Below are 19,738 nucleotides of genomic sequence, written 5' to 3'. Positions count from 1 at the left end.
CAGGAAGTTGAACTCAGCGGAGAGAAATTATGATGTCAGAGACCGTGAACTATTAGCCATGAAATCAGCATTCGAGGAGTGGCGTCACTGGCACGAGGGAGCTACTCACCCGTTCACAGTCTACACAGACCACAAGAACCTGGAGTACCTACGCACGGCCAAGAGACTGAACGCACGTCAAGCCAGATGGTCACTATTCTTTTCCCGGTTCCACTTCACGGTTACTTACCGTCCCGGCTCAAAGAATACCAAGGCTGACTCGTTGTCTCGGCAATTTGACTCCGAAGCAGCTGTTGGGATATTGAAGCCAAACTTTATTCAAGCCAATGCTGACATTGAGATACCTCCTGACTGTCCTCCTGGGAAAATCTTTGTGCCAGAAACATTTCGTGACAAGGTGATCAACCATGTGCATGCCCTTCCCAGCTCCGGGCATCCCGGAATCACTGCCACCATTGTTACGTCCCAGGGCGTAATTGTTGTGTGTACAGTGTTTTGGTGGTTTTTTTTTTTTTGTTGTTGTGCTCTCTCTCTTTCCCCCTCCTGAGTGCAAATGAAGACCAGCTGACACCAATTACCATCATCTCCTGGTTGTCAGTGATTGGTTCTTGATTGAGAAGGCTTGGGGATAAAGCTGGAGAGGAAAACCCAGTTTGCTGAGCTCCTTTTTGACTCCAGGCTGCCAAGACTGTCTTCTCCTGCCTCACAGTTGTAGCATGTGTGCTAAAGTTCTCATTGTCGATTGTAACTTGTTGGTTGCTTGTTGTTGTTGACCTAAGCAGACTTGGACTGCAGTTGAGCTAAGTTTTCTTAATTTCATTTGATTACTGTAAGAGCCTTGTTTAAAACATTAACAATTTTGACTTTGATTATTAAATTTTGGTTTAGTTAATTTGGGAAGCCGTAGGGAGGTGGATGCCATTTTTGTTCACGTCCATGTTTTCTCCTGTGTTTGGTTAGAGAGGGAGTAAGGTAAGAATTTTGTCATTTGTTTTGAATCTTGCTTTGAAAGGTTTAGAAAGTATACCCCCTAAAAGGTTAGAACTTTGTGTTTGTTGTTTTGGCCTTGTCCCCTCCTGAAGCCTATTGATGCTTTCCCTTTTTTTTGTACCAAATAAAGTCATTCTTGAGTGTTACAAAAACAGTGTGATTTTTCTTTGTAGAGAGGTGGGACAGGAGATGAGAGTTCTTGGTTGCCTACTCTTTAGTTATTTCCTTGTTACTGCCTCCCTGACCCCCTAGACTGGGAGGCACGTAACAATTGGGGGCTCGTCCATTTTTCCACCAATTCGGAATTGTGTTGTTGTAAAAGCATATTTTTGTTTGGCTGCTTTAAACTTTGGTGGGTGAGGAAGTCGCATATTGTTGATAAATATGGATTTCGATTTGATCAAATTTACGCTGTCTCCTACGTTAGAGGAATTCAATCATTGTAGAAAGAAAGACCTGCTTGTAATTGCTGACTTTTATAATGTAACGGTTGCTAGGACAGCACAGAAACAGGTGATAAAAGATGAATTGTACAAGAAATTGGCAGAGGTAGGTATTTTTCCAGAACTGGTAGTAGAGCATGTGGTCGACACTGAAATCAACACAGAAGTTGCGTCCAGTGATTCCAGTTCAGGAAGTAGTGTTAAAAAAGAATCTTATCAAGATCCTCAAGTGGTGCTTAAATTAAAAGAGCTTGATCTGGCATTAAGAAAGCAGAAGCATGAGACACAACTGCTTCGTCTGAGAGCTCTTGAAATTAAAGCTGACCGCGACATTCAGCTGCGTAAGCTTGATCTTGAGGCGCAAACCTTTCGTGATCGACAAGTTCCTATTCCGCCTTCCCCTACTGATCTTGTTGAGTCTAAATCTGACTTTGAAATGGGTAAGTACATCAAGTTGGTACCTCCTTTTCGTGAAGCAGAAGTAGACTCTTATTTCGTCGCTTTTGAACATGTCGCCTTTAAATTGAAGTGGCCGAAGGACATGTGGGCTTTACTGCTTCAGTGTAACCTGGTTGGCAAAGCACAGGAGGTGTGTGCGGCTTTGCCAATTGAGGAGTCATTGGACTATGACACTGTGAAAACCGCAGTCTTAAGGGCATACGAGTTAGTGCCGGAGGCGTATCGGCAAAAATTTAGAGCATGTTCAAAGCAAGCCAAACAAACTTATGTCGAATTCGCTAGAGAAAAGAAATCACTTTTTGAAAAGTGGTGTCTTGCCAGTAAGACTTCAACTTATGAAGAGTTGCAAGAGTTAGTCTTACTGGAAGACTTCAAGACTTGTGTACCGGAAGGTGTTGTAGTTCATTTGAATGAACAAAAAGTATCAAAGCTTTCAGATGCCGCGGTATTTGCAGATGAGTTTGCGATCACCCACCGAACCGTCTTTTCCATTGGTCGTCAACCAAAAACTTCCTTGGCTACAGAGTCTGTGGTTCGGGACACAGCCCGTGGTAATGTCAGTAAGCTTAGTGGGGGTAAAACTGTCTCTAAAGATGTGGAAAGAAAGAGAGTCTGCTTTTACTGTCTTGATCCTGGCCATATAATCTCTGACTGTCGGGCTTGGAAACAGAAGACTGCAAATGCAAGACCTAAAAATGTTGCACTCGTACAATCTGTTCCCGACTTATTTGCCACTGACACCGCGTCCTATTCACCATTTCTTCTGACTGGTTATGTGTCTTTGGCTGACAGTTCTGTAGTTGAGTGCGTGCGGATTTTGAGAGATACTGGGTCAGCTCAGTCCTTCATTCTGGATGGTGTTTTGCCTCTCTCTGATGCTTCATACACTGGTGAAAATGTCCTTGTTCGTGGCATCGAAATGGGCTGTGTTAGTATTCCATTACACACTGTTAACTTAAAGTCTGACCTTGTTTCGGGCTTGGTTCAGTTGGGTGTATGTAAAAAATTGCCAGTAGACAACGTCAGTCTTATATTGGGAAATGATCTTGCAGGTGGTAATGTCTTTCCCAATCCAATTGTTGTCAGTGAGCCAGTTGTGTGCAGCTCAGTTGATCTTTCTGGAAAATTTCCCCTGGCTTTTCCTGCGTGTGCTGTTACTAGGTCCCAGTCACGAAAGTTTCAAGATGTTGTCGGTCTTTCAGACTCTTTCCTAGCTGTGCAGCCTAATCCAGTAGAATGCGAGTTGTCAGTCGAGACTGAAATGGTGCCTAGTCATGAGTCCCAGCCCATCACTGATCCTCCTCCTGTGTTCGGTAAGGAACATCTGGTTGTTGCGCAGAAATACCCTACTCTCGCAAGGTGCATTAGTGCTGCAGTTGACAATTGCGATCTCTTGATAGCGCAGGTAGGATACTTTTGGGATGATGGGGTTTTAATGCGTAAGTGGGAGCCAAAGTCTTCAGAAAGGTATGATTGGCAAACAGTTTTCCAGATCGTTCTACCTTCCAGTTACCGTTCCCAAGTGTTAAAATTGGCACATGAAAATGTTCTCGCTGGACACCTCGGTGTCACTAAAACGTTTCAGCGGATCACTAAACATTTCTACTGGCCTGGGGTAAAATCCAGTGTGTCTAATTTCTGCCGGTCATGTGATGTCTGCCAGCGTGCAGGCAAACCAAACCAAACTGTCCCAAAAGCTCCTCTTAATCCAATACCTGTTATAGGAGGGCCCTTTGAAAAACTGCTAATTGACTGTGTAGGACCTCTCCCGAAGTCAAAACATGGGCATCAGTATATTTTAACAATAATGTGTACTGCAACCCGTTACCCAGAAACTGTACCGTTGCGTTCGTTGAAAGCACAGATGGTGCTGAAGGAGGTCGTAAAGTTTTGCACCACATTTGGTTTGCCCAGAGTAATTCAAACTGACTAGGGGTCAAATTTCACTTCAAAGGTTTTTGGACAGATGTTGAAAGAGTTGGGAATAAAGCATCACATGTCTAGTGCTTATCACCCCGAGTCGCAGGGGGCGATAGAACGCTTTCACCAGACCCTGAAGTCTATGATCCGTATCTTTTGTGTAGAAACTGGAAAGGATTGGGTAGATGGCTTACCGCTCCTCATGTTTGCTGCAAGGGAATCTGTTCAAGAGTCACTAGGGTTTAGTCCTGCTGAGCTTGTGTTTGCTCACACTGTTCGAGGCCCCTTAAAGTTGTTAAAAGAACAGTTAGTAGGTAAGAGTGATGCATCAGTCTCTGTTCTAGACTATGTCAGTTCTTTTCGTGACCGTCTGCACAAAGCTTGTGAACTGGCAAAGACCCATTTAGCCACGACACAGTCTAAGATGAAATCTTGCTTTGACAAAAACGCAGTACAGCGCAATTTCCAGCCTGGTGAGTCTGTACTTGTGTTACTTCCTGTTCCTGGCTCAGCTTTTCAAGCCAAGTTTTCTGGGCCATATGCCGTTGAACGGAAACTTAGCGACACAGATTATGTTGTGAGTACCCCCGATCGCAGACGAAAGAAGAGAGTATGCCATGTTAATATGTTGAACATTATTTTGCACGTGAAGTAATTAAACCATCTCTTCCTTCTGCATCAGTGTCTAAACCCTCTGTTTTAGTAGAGTGTACAGTAAGTCCTGCCTGCGAAGAGTTGTTCCTGGCTGAAACGCAAACTCCTGAAGTGCGTTTGAACAATTCTGCTATAATGGCTAGTCTAGATTCACATTTGTCCTATCTGCCTAAATTTCACAGAGTGGATGTTGTAAAGTTGTTACAAAAACATCCTGTCCTGTTCTCTGATGTTCCTGGAAGAACCCACGTGTTGTCTCATGACATTGATGTGGGTAACGCTGTTCCCATCAAACAGCATCCATACAGAGTGAACCCTGCAAAGCGAGAGATCATGAAGGCCGAAGTAGATTACCTGCTTAAAAATTCACTGGCGGAACCTAGTCAAAGTCCCTGGAGTTCTCCTTGTCTGTTAGTACCAAAGTCGGATGCTTCCTTTCGCTTTTGTACAGACTACCGAAAGGTAAATAGCGTCACCAAGCCTGATTCCTTTCCCCTACCACGAATGGAAGATTGCGTGGATAGAGTTGGTGCTTCAAAGTTTGTCTCCAAGTTAGATCTGCTAAAGGGCTATTGGCAGGTTCCGTTAACAGCACGTGCACGTGAGATCTCTGCATTTGTTACCCCGGACAACTTCCTGCAGTACAATTGTATGGCCTTTGGGATGCGAAATGCTCCAGCAACATTCCAACATCTAATGCAAAAAGTTTTATCAGGTTTGCCTAATTGTGAAGCTTACCTGGATGACATTGTAGTCTTTTCAAGTGAATGGAAAGACCACCTCTGTAGTTTGGAAAGTCTGTTTAACAGATTAAGTGATGCTCAGCTAACCCTGAATCTGTCCAAGTGTGAATTTGCTAAAGGGGTGGTAACTTACCTTGGGAAAAAAGTGGGTCAGGGTTACGTAAAACCTGTTACAGCTAAAGTAACTGCCATTGTTGAGTTTCCTACCCCTAGTACCAAGCGTCAGTTACGCCGGTTTTTAGGTATGGCCGGGTACTATAGAGGTTTTTGTAAAAACTTTGCAACGTTAGTGTCTCCCCTTACTGACCTGCTTAGTACTGTGAAGAAATTTGTTTGGACTCCTCAGTGTGAATGTGCTTTTGTTGCTGCCAAAGACCTTCTCTGCAATGCCCCGGTCCTATCAGCTCCAAACTTTTCTCTTCCATTTAAACTACAAGTAGATGCAAGTGCTGTGGGAGCGGGCGCAGTCCTGCTGCAGGAAGACGGTGCTGGGGTCGAGCATCCCGTCTGTTACTTCTCTAAGAAGTTCTCCAAATGTCAACGCAACTACAGTACCATCGAGAAGGAAGCTCTGGCGCTAGTGATGGCACTTAAACATTTTGAAGTGTATGTGGGAGGTAGCTGCATTCCTCTGGTTGTCTATACTGACCATAACCCTCTCACTTTTCTTTCTCGCATGTGCAACCAGAATCAGCGTTTGATTCGCTGGTCACTCTACCTGCAAGAGTTTAACTTGGACATTCAATACAAAAAAGGCTCAGAGAACCTGCTGGCAGATGCACTCTCCAGAGCCTGTGACGGAGATTAACGTGTTACGGTACCTGTGAAAGAAACTGTACATGTAAAGTATTTACAAGCCATTGGTTGTAAATTTGGTGATGGGGGTGTTACGTCCCAGGGCGTAATTGTTGTGTGTACAGTGTTTTGGTGTTTTTTTTTGTTGTTGTTGTGCTCTCTCTCTTTCCCCCTCCTGAGTGCAAATGAAGACCAGCTGACACCAATTACCATCATCTCCTGGTTGTCAATGATTGGCTCTTGATTGAGAAGGCTTGGGGATAAAGCTGGAGAGGAAAACCCAGTTTGCTGAGCTCCTTTTTGACTCCAGGCTGCCAAGACTGTCTTCTCCTGCCTCACAGTTGTAGCATGTGTGCTAAAGTTCTCATTGTCGATTGTAACTTGTTGGTTGCTTGTTGTTGTTGACCTAAGCAGACTTGGACTGCAGTTGAGCTAAGTTTTCTTAATTTCATTTGATTACTGTAAGAGCCTTGTTTAAAACATTAACAATTTTGACTTTGATTATTAAATTTTGGTTTAGTTAATTTGGGAAGCCGTAGGGAGGTGGATGCCATTTTTGTTCACGTCCATGTTTTCTCCTGTGTTTGGTTAGAGAGGGAGTAAGGTAAGAATTTTGTCATTTGTTTTGAATCTTGCTTTGAAAGGTTTAGAAAGTATACCCCCTAAAAGGTTAGAACTTTGTGTTTGTTGTTTTGGCCTTGTCCCCTCCTGAAGCCTATTGATGCTTTCCCTTTTTTTGTACCAAATAAAGTCATTCTTGAGTGTTACAAAAACAGTGTGATTTTTCTTTGTAGAGAGGTGGGACAGGAGATGAGAGTTCTTGGTTGCCTACTCTTTAGTTATTTCCTTGTTACTGCCTCCCTGACCCCCTAGACTGGGAGGCACGTAACACCATTCAGCTCCTTCAAAACCATTACTGGTGGTCCACGCTCTCCCGAGACACAAGCGAATTCATTCAGCGCTGCCGGACCTGTAACACCCAGAAATCTATCTACTACCAGCTGGTCTTCTTCAACCTCTGCCTATTCCTCAACGGCCTTGGTCTCATATCGCTATTGATTTTAGCACGGATCTGCCTCCCCTCAGAGGGTTACACCACCATTCTCACTGTCATTGACCGCTTCTCTAAAGCATGCCGGCTCATTCCACTCACCAAGCTGCCCACAGCTCTTCAGACAGCTGAACATCTATATAACTTAGTATTCCGGTTTTATGGATTACCAGAGGATATTGTGTCCGACAGAGGTCCTCAATTTACTTCTCACGTCTGGACTGCCTTCTTTGAGAAACTTCAGATCAATGTGAGTCTCACTTTAGGGTATCATCCCCAGGCCAACGGGCAAGTTGAACGTCTCAACCAGGAGATTTCCCGCTTCCTTCGTTCCTACTGCCACAGTCATCAGGAGTATTGGTACCGATATCTCATGTGGACCGAATATGCACAAAATTGCATACTCAAGCACTCTACAGGGATGACTCCTTTTCAATGTGTCCTTGGATTTCAGCCGCCTCTGTTCCCCTGGTCTGGTGAGCCCACCAGTGTCCCTGCTGTGGATGATTGGCTCAGGCGCAGTGAGGAGACCTGGAACCTGGCCCATACTCATCTCCAGCGTGCTGTAAGGCGTGGCAAGGAACAGGCTGACCGTCGTCGCAGGCCAGGTCCAGAGTACCAACCCGGCCAATGGGTATGGCTATCCACGCGAGATCTATGCCTCAGACTACCCTGCAAGAAACTGGGGGGGGGGGGGGCTCTGTTACGGCGTCTAGCCCTGGTGATCCCCTGCACTCTCAGGAATACTGAATACTAAGTGTCTCATACTTCAGCTTAGTATGGATCGTTACGCTCTGATTGCATTACACCTGTTCCGTATGAACTCTGGTCCCTAAGCTATATCTGCCTTGTTAACTCAGCGTCCTGTGCGAAGTATTGACTCACCCCGTGTTTCATGTCCGAGCGCTCTCTGGTTTTTCCTGATTGTTCGTGTTACTGTACCTTGCCTGTTTCTAACCTCTCTGACTGTCTGCAGCCTGCCCAGTGACCGCCGCCTGTACCTGGACTCTGATTCTCGCCGCCAGCCCTGAACCTTGCCTGTCTATGGTTTTCCTGTTGTCTGCTACCTGCCCCAACCCGAGCCTGTTTCTGACCTTGAGTTTAGCCACTGCCCTGGGCTCCCGCCTGAACCTTTTCAAGCATATCTGCCTTTTGTTATCCTTCTACTGAAACACTTTATGTTTGCTTGAGACTGCTTATTAAATTGTTGCAAATGGATCTGCCTCGCATGTCTGATTCGTCACACCTCCGATGCAAAAGCTTCTGCCACCTATTTCAAAAATGAGATAATAATATTGAGTGAATGCTCTCCGCATGTAGGATACATTTATCAAATACTTTTAATGTCGGTACTTAGGTAGAAACCTATACATAGGAGCCTGATAAAAATGTTAATATTAAAGAAAAACGTTAGACAGACTTAGAGGCTTTTGCATCTGAAGTCTTCATTTGTTGTCTATTCTGCAGATAATAACACTTTACAGTGACAGTCACTATAGTCGTTACTCTTCCACTTAGAGATATCATTAATATTCTTCCTTCTCATAGCTTCTCATTTGGTTTTGTTTCGTTTCTTCCAATTAAGTGTTTTTTTTTAAAGAGTAGTTTTCACTGAAGAACGTCTCTAAAACATCAAGTTAGTATCCTTGTTTTAAACCGTTTTTTTTTTTTTGGGGTTAAGAATCAATTGTGCTTTAGGACTATTAAGAGTGCTGAGAAATCGAGTGCACTTTTCATTTGTGTATTTTTTTTACACTATTCAACACTATTAGGCTGACCACTTCTGTTGCGGGTCAGCAGACGTGATTTTGCAGGACAATGCAGGACCTGTGGGAGAGCAGACTTTGTAAATATTGATTTATGTTAGATGTAACATTGGATGATAATATGATTTAAATTGCAAATAAGCTTTATAAAATGTTAATTGTGACCAGCTCTGTGATTGCACTCAATTTTCAGAGATTTGGGGAAAATATTCCGAAACTCAAATTTTAGAGAAAAAAGACCGAATTGCAAGATAATACATTGCATTTAACATTTAGATTTTTTATTCCATGGTGGATATGGGCTTCCATCATTAGTGTGACAGATACAACTATAAATGGGATAGTATAAATCATTCTATCATACTAACCATCTATAGTGAAACAATCTGGTCTATAGAAACCTTTTTCAGATTTCAAAATTATTCAGCAAGTCTAAAGAGTGTTTTATGTTCTATTCAGGTGTGATCTAAGTGCATGTATGTTCTTTTCATGTGTAATGTGTTCTGTTTGTGTGGTGGGGTGTTCTCCTGTGCAGTTATGTGTGGGCGGGAATTGGGGGAAATTTTGGAGTTGGCCGCACAAGTGCTCAAGTTAATAAAACCGTTAAGTGAGTCCATCATTTTCTCAGTTCGCTACAGTACTATTAACCAAGAAACATTGAGTTGAGAGAACATGAAATGAGAGCGAAAAATCTTTTGAAAAACTGTCTTCCTGTTCATCTACAAAAATACTGGAAAGAAGAAACTCTGAAATAGCCTCAGTCATTAGTCTGACCATGATAAAAACAGAACTGTTTCTTCATAGAGCTGTTAAATGTTTAACCTGTTGCCTGTTGCTGTCTTTTGCAGATTCAGATGTATTGTATATCCCTTCAAACAGAAATTGACAATATCAACAGCCACCCTCACTATTGTGATAATCTGGGTCCTGGCAGTGTCCATCATGTGCCCCTCTGGCATCATGCTTCAAGTGACTAAAGAACAAACCATCCGCGTGTTCCTGGGAGATGGCAACCGAACAAGCCCTTTCTACTGGTGCAGGGAAAACTGGCCCAACCAGGAGATGAGGAAGATCTACACAACTGTCCTGTTTGCCAACATTTACCTAGTTCCTCTGTCCCTCATAGTGATCATGTACGCAAATATTGGGATCACTCTGTTTAAAACGGCTATGCCAGCGGGGGCCAAACCTGGCCACGATAACCGTCACTCTGTGTCGAAGAAAAAACAAAGAGTGATCAAAATGCTCCTCATCGTGGCCTTGCTCTTCATCTTATCCTGGTTGCCTCTGTGGACGCTGATGATGCTAACAGACTATGTTAAACTTACTGAACATCAGTACAGGCTTATTAACATCTACATCTACCCCTTTGCCCACTGGCTAGCCTTTTTCAACAGCAGTGTCAACCCGATAATTTACGGGTTCTTCAACGAGAACTTTCGCCGTGGATTTCAGGCCATCTTTAAGTTCGGCTTGTGTCCTGTCGGTGGTCAACATCGGACCTATTCTCACAGGGTGCAGGGGAATTCTGTGCAGCCGGTAAACCTGCAACCCTCCACAGAGCCCATCTCTCTTAATAGCCTGGAGAACCACAGCTCGAGGAGGATGAACCACGTCAACGAGCAAGACTTAGTGATGGAAGATTTAGAGAAAGTATCTGAATGCAGCATGGAAGGAGCTTCTCTTTAAGGGCTTCATAGAAGTGAATAATAATGGGCAGACGGTTTTATATCATGACAATGATATAGGATACATAACAGGCTCATTTCATCTAATGACTATTATTTCATAAAAAAAAAATTGAAATTACATATTGTTAAGATTATATAATTGTGTATAAAATGGATTTTACTCACATTTGTTTTGAACAGTCATTTGCTGTTAACATGAATGTACTTTCTGGCACATCTGGGAGTTTATCAACTGTAGTCTTGTAAACTGCAATTTGTAAAGATAAATTCAGTTAAAAAAAACTAAGATTATTGTAAAATTATGTATAAACAGAATCATTTTGTTTATTCACTACTGTATACTATTGTAAACATCTGGGATTTTACAGCACATTATTTTATTTATTTATTTATTTAATTTTATATGCAATCTGAAAGTATCAGAACTGCCATAATCCAGAATTATTAATTGTTTCTGGGATTTTAGGCACAGCACAGGCACATCATAATACTAAAATTAAACATACCTCATTTGTGACAAATCCCTCTAAATGCTGAAATAAATTTCAGTGGGAGTTCTTTTTTTAAATACCATATTTTTTAAACTCGTGCCAAAACCGGGTAAAATGAGCCTTTTAAAATGAGATTTATCTGATTGTTCACTGTACAGAACTTGTAGTAAGTAACTCTGTTCATCAGTGTTGACTTTTGTTAAATTGTTTGACATAGATAGAAAGAAGTAGGTTTTGTATGGGCAAAAATAATAGTTGACGCTCATGATTCTGGATGTATGTAGCACTGTGATTCACTGGCCTAAAGCTAATTTATTCTTCAAGCATGCTTTTACCTGTCTGTGCCAAAACCAGTCATCATTTAATTATTCATTACCATTTTCTACCCTCTCTGTTTGCATGTGGAATAAACCACTTGCTTTCCTTTCAGGTTTTTTCTAGTATATTAACTACCCCTTCCTTCGGCCTGCATTATCTTGTGACAGCTTCACAAATTAATCTATATTGAAACTGTTAAAGTCAGACTGGAATCTCTTTAAAGATAAACCTCAGCTCTCTGTTAAGGATATACGGAGCAAAAGCCAGGACAAGCACAAAGTTTAGGAATAATTGTTTCTGTCTGTCCTACTTTGTACTTTTTATTCACAGTGATTTAGAAGAACAGAACAAGCTGTTTTTGCGGATCAGTTTCAATAAATATTTTTATTAAGTACGCATATATTCAAACTGGTAAGGATGTTCTGAAAGTCGCAGTAAGACTTTTGACTTATTTTGTATCTTTTTACTTATTTACACCCCCACTTCAGTTTGCTTTGGGTGAAGTTCCAGAAAAAAATGCCATGCAGTGTTTATTTATCCCAGTTTATTTATTTTTATTTCATCTTGAATGAATGAATGTCCTACATTCAATGTGAATGTCAGCAGAAAAGTCTTTTCTCTCCCTCAAACAGAGCAAAACATTTCCATTTCCTATAGTATTTTTCATTCAAATACTGTGACAGGAGTTTGTTGGATTACTTATTTGAGCCATTAAAGGCGTTCATACAGAGGATTTGTCTTCAAGTAATTCTAGAGTCTGTTGTCGACAGTAGATTAAATCTGTCGGCAGTCAGAGCTGTGTATTTATGATTATCATAGCAGATGGGAGATGAGAATGTTAATTCTGCCCTCTTCTTGACAGCAGACACAACATAAACCAATGTGATCTCAACATGATTAAGGCAGCATCACTGTATAGTGAGATTGAAAATTAGCTGACGGAATGTGTGATAGAAACAGACAGAATATGAAGAAAAAAAACAGGTGACTAACTTTATGGACTCTCTAGGTCTTGAAGAAAAATGTCTAGAAGAAACAGTCATTTTTATCTCACTGTTTACTAAACATGAATATGCTGTTTATGAACAACAGAGTACTTACTGTGAAATTGTTAATTTGTGTATTTCTAATTATGTATTTGCAAAAGCAATGCTGTAAACTCAGTATTTATGGCTTCATGAATCTTGTTATATTAGTGTTGACTACATGATAATAGTGAGTACAGTTGTTTCAAAAGTAATTGTGACAGACTAATTTTGATTTTATAAATGCACTTTTCAACAAGGAGTAAAGCAATCTGTGTTCAGGGTTATCTTTTGGATATGGGCTAAAATGGTCTGTCCTTCAGAGTGCTTTTTATATTGTGGAGATGCCATCATTTGATGTAGATTAATAAAGCAGTGTAACTCAATTGCTCTTTTTGATTTATTTATTTTCTTTTTACACTGCAAAAAATGTTCTTGTTTTAAGCATAAACTCACTTAATTTAGATACTTGTTTTCATAACGAATATCTTATGTCATTTTGCTTCTCAAGTAAATGGATCTTGATTTAAGAATGCTTAGATATTTGTACTGGAATATAACACAAAAATACCAAGAAAGAAAATTATTTTTGTACATCGGTTGTTGTCTTGACTCTTGACACACTAAAATCATCACTGATTCTGTCACCGTTTCCTTTTCCTGAATGGCTGCAAATTATTCTTTATGTGTGCAAGATAATTGCCATAAGCCTGCAGACTTTAGTGTTGAAGTACACAGCATTTCAATGTAAAGCAAGAAATGTCTGATCAAACTGTCATGTGATTCATCACTGATCTATTCAAACTGAACTTTCTGCTGTAACCAATGAGGGAGCTGAGATCGGCTCTTGGTAATGTAATCAGGCGTTGCATGGCCCAGGGCCAGGACCTCTGACGTCGCTGTAAACAGAACAATTCTGGCCATGATTCAACCTGCTGTGCTTTCAGTTCATAATGAAGCACTGGTTCACAGTGAGCACTGGTGCGAATCTAGTGACGTGTGAGTACGATGTTCCAAGTAGCAAGACAAAAACTGTCACAAAGAGTCAAATCAGAGAGTATAGAGGAGACTGGAGTGAATGACGTATTCATTCAGGTCACTGCTGGGGAACTTGAGAAATGATTCATCATACTTACGATTTTAATGTAATGTGTTAGTGATGTAGACGTGATGTGGTCACAACTCCTAGTGCCAATGAGGCAAGTCATTTGTCATGATCCGGTCACTGACCTTAACTGCATGTGTAAACATTCATCATGTGCAAAAGTAAAACATATAGTAAAACATGTTGGCCGAATTGATGGCACTGTTGAAAAGGACATCAATCATACAGACCTGTTATTGTGGCAACATTTTAAAATTGAGGGAAGTGAATAAAAGAAAATGACTGTACTTCTATGTTTGTTTCCAGTGATCGTTGTAATTTGTCAGAATGGAGTCCAAGGCTTGTGAGTTTCAGAGTTATGTAATACAAATGTGCTCAGGGTAATAAATCAATGTGAAAGGGCTTGAATACAAGTCTCTTCTTCATTTGCCTCTGTGTGCTGAGCATCAACGATGTGATGCTCATTTTTGTCTGGATCCGATTTCCTATGTTAATACATTAAAAATGCCATTCATACATACTGTACAATGACTTGAATACACATCTTCTATTATAAGCATGTTTTTAATTTCTGAATTAAAATTCTGAATTTTGGGGGCATAAAGTAGAACATGTCAAGGTGATACAACTGTTCTAAAATCATAATGTTGAGAAAAAAAATCTTATTAAAAGGACGAAATTCATGACAAGAAAAATTCATGACAAGTTGTTTGGCACAATCTTTCATTTCAAGTTCAAAGTACAAGTGTCTTTAAAAAAAAAAAAAGATTTGAAAAATGTTTCTGTCAAAGTCAAGTGGTGCGACCAACATGCATTAAACAGCATTAAAAAGGTAATGGTAGCAAGGATCAAATCAATTAAATAATTTGACCTTTTTTATGATGAGATAAGGTTAGTTGTCATGTGATGTGATCCATCCATCCATCCATCCATCTAAACCATTTGTCCTATGTAAAGTCACAGGGATGCTGGATCCTATCTCAGCATGTCTAACATAAACTAACAATGAACAAAACATTTGTTACAGCATTCATTAATCTTTGTTAATGTTAGATAATAAAGATACAGCTGTTTATTTGTTTGTTCATGTTAGTTCACAGTGCATTAACTGTTAACAAATACAACTATTATTTTTATAACATATTATTAAATGCTGAAATTAACATTAACTAAGATCGATAAATGCTGTTGAAATATTGTTGATTCTTAGTTCATGTTGTAAAAAAAATTAATAGCACAATAATACTGTAACTTCTAAAACTTATATATTTTTCATTTTCTTTACCTTGAATACCTATATTTGTCACTGACTCTTGTAAAAAGATCAACTTTAGTATTAAATGAGATAACTGAAATGTGAATCAACATAAAAGGCCAGTAGCTTTTTGAGTTTGCAGGAAGGATGTCAAAAGGATTTGCACCTACATGACACTGCAAAACATTCTCAGACATGTCTAAGATGGAGTTGTTGTTCTCTTAAAGCCATGTTAACCAGGAAGATCATCTTTTTTTCTTGCTGTCACTGTACAAAGACTACAGAGTCAGAAATCATAGTGACTATAAAGAGATCACAAAAGAATCAAAGACACACTTATTCATTGTAAAATATTCTCAGTGATGTTATGTGACCCCAGATTTATGTCTGAGTCCTTTATTTATATATATATATATATATATATATATATATATATATATATATATATATATATATATATATATATATATATATATATATATATATATATATATATATATATATAATTTTTTTTTTTTTTTTTTTTTTTGCTCAGTCGCCTTTGAAATCCACTGTTTAAGTATTTGCTGGAAGTTGCATTCAAATTACTACAATCTAGTACACTTCCAAGAATGAAGAAACACTCCAAGAATTATGGAAATCGAACAAACCCAAATAACTCATAATGACTCATGTTTTCATTAAATATGTTTGATTCATTCAGAACTGATTGTACTTTTTCTTCTAAACAGCCATCTGAATGTTTTGGGCACAAGAAGCCTAAAGCGTGCACAATCTTTAACCTCTGAAATTCCCTTTCCATAGTCTAAATCCAGCATGAAAAGGCTTATCCTCTGCTTTTGTCCCACTTGGTTGCAGAGTGTAAAAGCCTATTAGTGTTCTGGACAAGATCATTTAGACAACAAAGAAACCAGCGCTCTGAAATCTTGGCCTTGGACTTGGATTGTTTGTTCTGCCGAATAGCTGCAGGAGTAAGTGGCCATGACATCCATCAAACGTTTCCTCTGCAGACTGCTCCACTGATCTCTTATGGGATCATTCAAACCTTGACAGAGTAATTCGTTGTGGAATTAGAAGAAAGAATAATTTAGTGCATAACAGTTCAAATTCTCACTTGTATGCACAAAATAGTAAAAACAAGAGTGAAGAGACATTGTGGCTTTCACTGAATGTTTTTAATTGGAGCATGAGGAATATTACATTGAGGTGCAGACAGATGACCATAAGCACAGTTATTGTTCATTTCTGAAAAAATACATTACCATCTGATTCTCATTCTATTCTACTATCTCATCTCTGAAGCCTCAAAAGCTTTACTCAGGCTACAACAACAATGGAGTTCAGTTGTTAAGCTTGACATTCGGGCATCTGAGGCATAGTTCTGTCATTATTTGCTCTCCTTCAAAAAACAAAAAAACAAGAAAAAAATCCTAACATGATTTAGAGGTGAAGAAAAATGGGAGTATTTATGGGGACATTTCATAGACATAATGATTTTTATACGGTGCAGCTTTTCTGTATTTTTACAATTTTTATACAATTGTTATATCTCTGCTGGCACATATTTAAACAAATTTATACAATCAAATGAACGCACACACAAACATGCACAAACATTGATTTGAACAGATGCAATCCAATCATACAGTATTAATGATGACTATATGCAGACATGCCCATGTTTTGTATGGAATTGGAAATTATTATTCTATGGAAAACAGCAGTGAATATTTTTTGTGTGGTTGTGTGTGTTTGTGTGTGTGTGTATGTGTGTGTGTGTGTGTGGTTTATGAGGACACAAATATGTATAATGACATGGGTATTACAATGTAAACATTCTGTGTCACTTCCTGTGTCCTCATAAACCAAATGGCTTAAAAAAACATACTAAAGGGTGTTTTTTTTAAATAAATAAAAAAATGCAGAAAGTTTTTGATGATGGGTATAGGGTAGGGTTAGATGCACAGTTTGAATATGCAGTTTGTACAGAATAAAAATAATTTTGTCTATAGAAAGTCCCCATAAAACATGAAAACCCAACATGTGTGTGTGTTCAGTGGATATAGGTGTGGAACAACTAGAAGGTGAGTAGGCCTACATGATGATTCATTTTTGAGTTAACTATTCTTTTAAAGGAGTCATGAAATAATAACTCAAAATTCCATTGATCTTTTGACATACAATAGGTCTTTAAAACATCTTGCAAGTTTCATAGCTTAAAACGTCCTCATCATTATAAAAAAGCATTTACTTAATCAAACTCCAAAAATGGTTCATTTGGATATTGTGGGAAATCCATGTCATGACCCCTTTAAATTATGCGACTGAATAACTTTTTTTTTCATGTCGTTCCCCCGGTAGTCCCAGACTAAAATGCATGTTTTAACTTATAGCAACTTGCACTGACATATCTTAAAATACGTCAGTGCCATTGTTTTGTCTCAAGATGCACACCCGTACTCCCCCCCCCCCCCCAAGGTATGTTTATAAAAGCTATTTAAATAACCTAATTGAACTGAGGCCTAATTCTGGCTTAATCTAAGCCCTGTCTGTGAAACCAGGCCATTATCTCTTTGTGACATTACAAACAGTTTCCTTAATTTTTCATGTATCTTACACAAAGGTTTGAAATGCCCCTCACGTAACTGTTTGAATAAACATTAGAAGTTCATCATATGATTCAGTGTAAATTAATTATCTCGGTTTATCTTAAGAGTCTGCATAATACAAAGGGCAGCAGAGGAGGAGGTCAAGTTCTCTTCTATCATTACACACACCTGATAAAGTTGTGGCACTAGAAACTGCTCAGTGCACACAGGTCTTAACATTGCTCTACTGAATGTATATTACAAGTGTGGGTGCACTGTATATAAAAAAAAAAATAAAAAATACGGTAAGCAGCTGGCAGCTTTTCCACAATCTGAGAAAGTTAATACTAATAAATATATATATAAGCTGCACAGTTTCATTCATACAAACACTATACATCATCATGGTAACACACATGAAATTTAAAAAATGCAATAAACATTAATTTAACAACATTAAATGTAACATAAAACCCTAATGTACATAACTGATTTGAAAAAAAAAAAAATAAGAAAAACTATGAAGAAACAGTTATTTCAACAAAAATGTATCAAATGTAAAGTGTCACTCAGTAAATTGTGGGAATGTCCATTTATGTTTTTTCACTGTAAATTATACAATGAATTTTTCTTTTTCACTTCCAAAAACTGTAAACTTTTACTGTAAAATTACATTAATTGTACGGTAAGATCGATCACAGTTATTCACCTTATATAGTACAAAAATCACATTTTTTTTTACAGTGTGCCTTTTAATTGGTGAGGGTTTAAACCTTTCATATACAAAGAACATAACAATTCAGGGTTTTTACAAGCATTATATAAAGCAACTGATACTACAAAACGTCTTAGACAAAAAGTTATGGTTCACCCAAAAATTAAAATTCTGTCATTATTTGCACCCTCATGTCTTTCCAAACCTAAATGACTTTCTTTTTCTGAACATATACATATACATATACATATACATATACATATACATATACATATACATATACATATACATATACATATACATATACATAAAATATAATCCATCAACATAAACTCATAAATACACAGGAGAAACAATATTAAACTACAATGCAACATTAAAGAGAATGGACAAAGAACTGAACAAAATAGGGAGAATATATTATATACACTTCTGTCATGACAACTCTCTGAGTGTTTGACATGGTAATGGGTATGACAATATTGATATATTTGGTCTTGGCTGAATACATCTACTATGCTGCTGCTGTTATTTGTTGCTGCAGAGAAAGTACAGGGCATGACACACTGCTGCAGTATATAGCATACATGAATTATTCATACCAGATCTATACATGTGGACCTGGGGAATGTGGAGGGTCTCTGAAAGCATGCTGCACTGCTAAGACAAATACTAACCAAGTATTTGAAGGTTGAGCATGCAAGATTATTGGCTACTGATACATCATGAACCAATCAGCTGTGCCCATTAGAGAATGATGTGATTGCAATCAGGTTGAGTTAAGGACCTATAGAGCTGGTAAGTCCCGCCCCTTCCGCTAACCCCACTGGACCTCTAGGTTGAAAAATCGTCAATGCAAGTGAATGTGAGAAAATAATTATTTTCTGGTCCCGTTTGGGTACAAAACACACAGGCATCTCGATCTGTCTCCATAGATTATCGCAGCATTAGCACCGTGATTTGACAAGTGCAGGGAAAATGTGTTATGGGGTGACGTCACATAGGCGACATGTAGTCTTTCTCGTTATTCGAACCCCTCACCCGTATGTACTTTCAATGGCAGATTATAAACTTACGAGAATACTTTATTACTTGAAAGAAGTAAATATACATTAATGAGCACATATATTTTTGAAAGAACAAAGTGTTTTTTGCTAAGAATCAACAAAAAAATTTACACAGTGTAGCTTTAAAAGAGAATTTTTTTGTAAATTTGGAGTGCTGTCAGCACAGAGAACAACGACAAAAATCGGTGTTGCCTACACCGTGTTATCCTCTTTTTAAAATTTGCACCCTGTTGACTTAAATGGGGCAAGTTTTAAACCTGCTTTTAGCCTCTTAACATCCTTGATGTGTCATAAAAGTAATGTTAATTCAGCCAGCGCACATACCTGTATTTACTTCCTGTTTTCGGTCGAAGTCCACAGTAGTCGATTGTCGAGTTCACGCGTGTGATGTTAGGTAACTTAACCTATGCATGTGAACTCAACAATCGACTACTGTGGACTTCGACCGAAAACAGGAAGTAAATACAGGTATGCTTATATATATTTGCTTTTATATATATATATATATATATATATATATATATATATATATATATATATATATATATATATATATATATATATATATACCTCCCTGAAATTACTTTTTGCAGGTTGGGATGTCTGAATTCAGTGGCCTTGGAGTATACAACTAACAAAAAAAAAAAAAAAAAAAAAAAATC

The 19,738-nt window shown here is 38.7% G+C and overlaps 1 protein-coding gene across 1 annotated transcript in view; it reads left to right on the top strand.

The window, feature by feature from the left end:
- The window catches only part of npffr2a (neuropeptide FF receptor 2a), a gene marked incomplete at both ends in the record, with an annotated part of 50,315 nt that extends 39,805 nt beyond the window's left edge, over positions 1-10,510 (top strand). The window contains one exon of the mRNA XM_081365106.1: positions 9,670-10,510. Within this exon, the coding sequence (XP_081221232.1) occupies positions 9,670-10,510 (841 nt within the window). The remainder of the gene's footprint in view (positions 1-9,669) is intronic.
- Positions 10,511-19,738: the final 9,228 nt, after the last annotated feature.

Source organism: Scardinius erythrophthalmus (genome assembly GCF_964197995.2).
Source record: "Scardinius erythrophthalmus genome assembly, chromosome: 5".
Taxonomy (NCBI): Eukaryota; Metazoa; Chordata; class Actinopteri; order Cypriniformes; family Leuciscidae; genus Scardinius; species Scardinius erythrophthalmus.
This window is presented reverse-complemented; position numbering and strand designations above follow the sequence as displayed.